This window comes from Suncus etruscus, chromosome 1 (assembly GCF_024139225.1).
Source record: "Suncus etruscus isolate mSunEtr1 chromosome 1, mSunEtr1.pri.cur, whole genome shotgun sequence".
Taxonomy (NCBI): Eukaryota; Metazoa; Chordata; class Mammalia; order Eulipotyphla; family Soricidae; genus Suncus; species Suncus etruscus.
The window spans coordinates 159,617,945-159,623,944 of NC_064848.1; the positions used below are offsets into that span (position 1 = coordinate 159,617,945).

Sequence of the window (6,000 nt, forward strand, 5' to 3'; positions counted from 1 at the left end):
AGTGTAGTATATAGATATAAAAATTGCTGTCATGGTATTGGTAGTTTTCAGGTATGTAGTTTGTGTTTAGAATTTTCTTAGATGCTTTTTAAAATTTTGTTATAAATGGATAGCATTATTGTTTGAAGGTTCTAATGAAAAAATGTTAGTTATTTTGGTGGTGGTGGTTTTGTTCTGGGTCACACCTGGTGGTGCTCAGGAGTCACTCCTTGCAGGCTCGGGACCATATGGATGTCGGGACTTGAACTTGGGTCCATCCTGGGTTGGCCACGTGCAAGGCAAACACCTTACCACTGTGCTATCATTCCGGCCTGAAAAAGTGTTTTTAAGTCTTTTGTTATAGAGTATGTTGATGTCCTCGTGTGTTGGAACATAGCTCTTTCTATATTACTACCATTTCTCATCAAGTGTTTTTAATCCTTATAACTTGTGATTAGAGAACTGTTTCATATGTAAGTCCGTAGAGAGTGTTTTCACTGTTCCCTTTCTACCCCAAAACCTAGGAATAGTGAGCAAAGAAATAGCCTGTTAGGTTATTTTGTTCTTGTATAAATACCTTTTAAAGAGTATAAGGGTAAAATGAATAGATTATTTTGTAGACTGAAGTTTAGATTATATAGACCAGAATTTACCATCCCAATCTGTCATTGATGTTTTCCTTTGTCCTGCTCTTAGCTTGTTTTCTTGTAATGTTGCTTTCATATGATTGTTCTCCCTCCCTTTCTCCTTGCAATATAGATTCCTAAAGGAAAAATCCAACTCTTCCTTTCCTAAAAACTCTTTGTAAGTCATTATTGTGGCAGTGAATTCTGCTTTAGTTTTGGTTCTTCACTAATCATGCCTGCATATCATTATCCTATTGCTTACAAAACTGCCTGTTCTATATTCCAGGATGCAAAACCTAAGACATGATCTGCTACACCTGTTTACCACAGTTTGAGCTTGACCATATTTAGTGCCCAAGTTACTTGAAATTTTTGGCAATTCTGAGTGAATTAGTGTGTGCTCTATTGTTTTATGTTAACCATATATTGACAGTGTGTTGTAGTTTAGAGTGAGTGTTGTATTTTTTTTTCTAGGTTTGCATTATTATTTGTAATCCTGTCTGTGGAGATTAATTGGGTGAAGTTTCATTTTTGGGAAATTAGTTTCTTTCCTTTTTTTGTTTTCCGATATTCAAGCCAGTTTACCTGAAGTACATTATTTAGTCACATATTAGTATTAAAATTTGGGGTGGTAGTAGTGGGATTTTTGGCAGTGTTGTGGGTCTCAAAAATTGCACTATGGTGGCATCCAGTGCTAGGGACTGAAACAGGCCCTTAATTTAAGCAAGGTACATGCTCTCATATGCATATCGCATTGTTAACACAAAGGAATTTTCCTGAATCTATCTTAATTAAACCCTTAAAATTAAGTGCATGACTAAATATAATTTATTTTGGAGTTTTTAAGACTGTCTAAAGCATTCCTTTGGATAAATAAGGTTGAAGACAACCAGTTTTAGTGTTAATTGGCCATCCTAATTAAATTTAATGTTAAGGTTTTATTTACAAAGCTTTTGTTGTACAGAAAGTAAAAATGGTGTTACTGTCTCCAAGTCATCCTAATTAATTTAACAAGCTGGATGGATTGTTTTAAACTTAAGATTGTTGGGTTAGTTTAGAGTAAAACTAGTTACTATAGGAATTAAGTGGTTTATTAATATACAACTGATTATATCTTGTTTTTGGTTTTAGTCAAAGCCTGCATGTCTATTATGGCTGGTTTACTTAATGCTTATTAATAGGGAGATGATTCTTAGTGAATAGGCTGGCTTTCTGTTATTGCATGTCATAGTGAAACTACTCAGGCTAATCATGTTCCAAGAGAAAAAGGAAAATGGCATGAGATATTGCTGGTTCAAATGCCCTTCTTGAATAACCTCAGTAGGTTGGTTTATTTGGAGCATGCTCTTTTGCTCTGGAGTTAACAATTCTGGTTATGGTTCAGTGAAATCAACATGATACAAGATTGAAGCAATATCTACAAAAATCAAAACCCTCTAAGAACACAAATCCTGCGGAATTAATAAACGATATATTTTCTGATTTATGAAGAGGTGAGGTTATTGAGGAAAGAGTATTTTGACCCAAGATTTACATGTAAGCTTGAAAATCATTTTAATGATTTGGTTATTCTGGCTGTTTATTTTGAGCTTACTTAGCATAAAATCATTGACTTTTACTATGCATCAGTTTTTTTTTTCATCTTGACTATTGAGCATTCAGGACCTCAACTCAGCAGCGTTTCTTGGCTAAGGCATCTCTGGTGGCAAGGATACTAGAAGCTCTTTGCCTGTCTTTTTATATTTCTATTGCAGCAAACACAGGAATATTACTTGGAATGAAATAATTGTCTCTCTTCTTTGCAGGTGAAGAGCAGAATAAAGAAGCGCTGCAGGATGTGGAAGATGAAAATCAGTGAGACCTAAAAAAGCCAACAAGAGAAACCATCTCTGACCACCCCACTCCTTCCCATCCCATCCCCTTTGGAAAGTCCCCCCATTGTCACTGAGAACCACCAAATCTGACTTTTACATTGGGTCTCAGAATTTAGGTTCCTGCCCTGTTGGTTTTTTTAAAAACAGTTTTCAAAAGTTCTTAAAGGCAAGAGTGAATTTCTGTGGATTTTACTGGTCCCAGCTTTTAGGTTCTTTAAGACACTAACAGGACTGCATAGAGGCTTTTTCAGCATTACTGTATTGTCTCCTGCCAGATGTGGCAAGATCACCATTAGATGGAAATTGCATTTGGAAGCCATTAGATGTCTAGTGATATGAACATCTAAGCGAGGTTAATCACACTAGAGGCATATGTGGTATATCGTTTTTCTTTTTCTAATTGTTTAAATCGAGTTTTATACCAATGTTAAAATTAATTGGGTGTTAGCTTGAAGTGGTTAAAGGTTGGGAGTTTGTTGTGATGGTTTTCCTGTAAAGTGTTTCAAACTCTGCTGAAATGTTGCTGAAAAGCATGGTGCTGGTAACAGTTCAACAATCCGTGGCTGCTCATTCTTGCCTACCTTTACTCCCTCTGAAGCAGGTTAGCATTGAAGGTGGTATGGAAAAGCCTGCATGCGTGTTCAGTTCTTTGTTTCTTCTCCTTCCCTCCCCAAGGCCCCCCTCTCCTGATCCTTCTTCGCTCGCTCAACCTCTTTTGTTCAGTATGTGTAACTTGAAGCTAATTTGTACTACTGGATATCTGACTGGAGCCACAGATACAGAATCTGTATTGTTCTTACTGAAACACAGCATGGAATTAACATTAAACTTAAATAAAACAAACCTAAATTAAAAATGCCAAATACTATTGCGCCTCCATCCTTTTTATCCTTCTAAAATAAAATCTTTAGTCCAAACACATTGACGGTATTGTTTGCCTGACTGAGAAGATTTTTTTCTCCCCTCCCCTTTCATAACTCATTTGTCTGTTTTACAAAGATGCTGTGTTTAGGGGTGGGTTCAAGCTGCCTATAGTCTGGTTGAAAAGAAATCTCAATAGTCCAAATCTCTGCATTACTTTTTTGTCTTAAATCAGGTAACGACATAGTATTTATTTCAGTTAGTAAACTACAACATATTATGTTTGACATGGTAATACAAGTATTAATAGGAATGGGGATATCTTTAGTGTAGGATATCAATATGTTTAACCAAATAATGCTGAATGTGTTGGGATGACCCTTGGGCTGAGGTAAAAATACACTGCCTGTTTTTTCCCATCAGGATTAGTGACATGAGACTAAATGGAAGTTAATTCTCAGTGTACCTGTACATGTAAAATAACAGCACAGTGGTTATCAGAAACAGTGTTTAAGTAGCAGCTTCTAGAGATTGTATCGCAATGTTTAGATAACTTAGTATAGATCACTCTAGCAGGCATTTATATCTGGTTGGAATGACTATCTAAAATTTATGTATTCCTGTGCTCGCTTTGACAGCACATATACTAAAATTGATGTACTCTTGATTTTTAACCAGTTGATTGTTTTGATCATTGAGATTGTTTTGAATTTGCTATTATAAATGGTGCTGCACTGAATGTGTTGTAATAATTTTTACTTAAATATTGCATGTGTGCCTGTATGTTACATTTTTGCATTTCCTATGTCAGAAGCAGCTTTTCAGTTGGTAAATACTGTCCATTTCTCTTCAAAGGTGTGGTCCTATTTTATAATCAACAACGTGAGAATGCCATCTTCATCACACCTGACTCAGTACTAAATGAAATGTTGACATCAAAAGTGTATACCCTGGGCTTTTGTTCTTAGTAAAGATTTAGCAGGAAAATAAATTAGTGATGTTCTAGTAGTTTTTCTTATTAAAATGTTGATAATTGTAATAACTATTTTGTGAACTGTTCCATCAGATAGTTGGAGTTGATTATGTTTGAATCATTTTTTTTTTCGGGCCATACCCGTTTGATGCTCAGGAGTTACTCCTGGCTAAGCACTCAGAAATTGCCCCTGGCTTGGGGGGACCATGTGGGACGCCGGGGGATTGAACCACGGTCCTTCCTTGGCTAGCACTTGCAAGGCGACACCTTACCTCTAGCACCACCTCGCTAGCCCCTTGAATCATAATTTTATCTTGAAACTCTCCCAAGAGATTTTCAGATTTTTTTTGTTCCAAATGGCTAGAACTACTAATGAATGCAATTAAAGTACTAATGGATGCAATATTAGTGGCTTAAACTAATGGATACAATGGATGCATTGTACACATATATACAATGGAATATTATGCAGCCATCAGGAAAAATGAAGTCATGGAATTTTCCTACACATGAATGGACATGGAAACTATTGTGCTGAGTAAAATAAGTCAGAGGGAGATAGACACAGAATAGTCTCATCTGTGGGATTTAAGAAAAATAAAAGGTGTTATTGTAATAATACCGAGTGACAATAGAGATGAGGGCTGGGAGGACCACCCCACGGTATGACACCACAGAGAGGTGAGTGCAGTTAGAGAAATAACTACACTAACAGCTGTCATGACAATGCCTGTCTTGAATACAGGCAGGGGGTGGGGGAGGAGGGAGATGAGGGCATTGGTGGTGGGAATGTTGCACTGTTGAAGGGAGGGTGTTTTCTATAACTGAAACCCAACCACAAACATGTTTGTAAATCATGGTGCTTAAATAAAGATTATTTAAAAAATAACATGTACTATAACACACACGAGTTCCTCTTCCCACTATTAACACTGATGCTTGGATACCTGATGAGTCAGCAGTGATGGTGTTACAAAATGGTTTAACTTTCAGGAGTATGGTTCAAAGGTGTACTTTTCTTTCAGTGGGGGACTTTGGATTTATTACCTGGTACCATGCAGGTTATGTCCTCCCCCCAAAAAAAATTTGGGTTGTGAATGTGATTGTTATTTTCAGTTGAAAGTTTTTTTTTGGGGGGGGGGGTCACACGCGGCAGCTTTCACTCCTGCCAGGCTCCAGACCATATGGGATGCCGGGATTCGAACCGGGGTCTGACCAGTATTGGTAACCTCAAAGTAACTGGGGAGAGGTGTTAGTAAAAGTATCAAATGTTCTTTTTGAAGATAAATATAGGGAGGACACTGGAAATTGCCCGTCGAGGGCCTTTTTTCCAATTCAAGAAGCCCAGGAGTTTCAAAATGTTATGTATTGTTAAATACTTTGTTAAATGCTTGGGTTCTGTGGTTCGTGGCCAGAATAAGCAGTTCTCTAAAATTTGCTATTTAGAAAGTTGAAATAATTGTTAGATCGTTAGTGGAAATTGATGGGACCACTAAATATTTACTTTGCCCAGAGATTTAGAGAATTTGTAAGTAAAGCTCTAAATTAGCTACTCTAGGTGTAGGGAAGAGAGCATGCTGTGATGTTAGCACTGTTGAGATCATTTTGTGGGGAGTGGGGTGTGAGCACAGCTTGAGAACCAAATTCTAGTGCTGGTATTCTTTTGTTTTGGGGCCACACCCCATAG

General features: G+C 37.1%; 1 protein-coding gene across 2 annotated transcripts in view; it reads left to right on the top strand.

Annotated features, from left to right (window-relative positions):
• YWHAE (tyrosine 3-monooxygenase/tryptophan 5-monooxygenase activation protein epsilon) overlaps window positions 1-3,400 on the top strand; it is a 46,018-nt gene extending 42,618 nt beyond the window's left edge. Inside the window, exons 6-7 of one of the 2 annotated variants that reach the window (XM_049782630.1) lie at window positions 739-783; window positions 2,411-3,400. In XM_049782630.1, coding sequence (XP_049638587.1) covers window positions 739-746 — 8 coding nt within the window. In that variant the 3' untranslated portion in view covers window positions 747-783; window positions 2,411-3,400. The remainder of the gene's footprint in view (window positions 1-738; window positions 784-2,410) is intronic. The other variant, XM_049782629.1, reaches the window with a different exon arrangement.
• The last annotated feature ends 2,600 nt before the right edge of the window (window positions 3,401-6,000 follow it).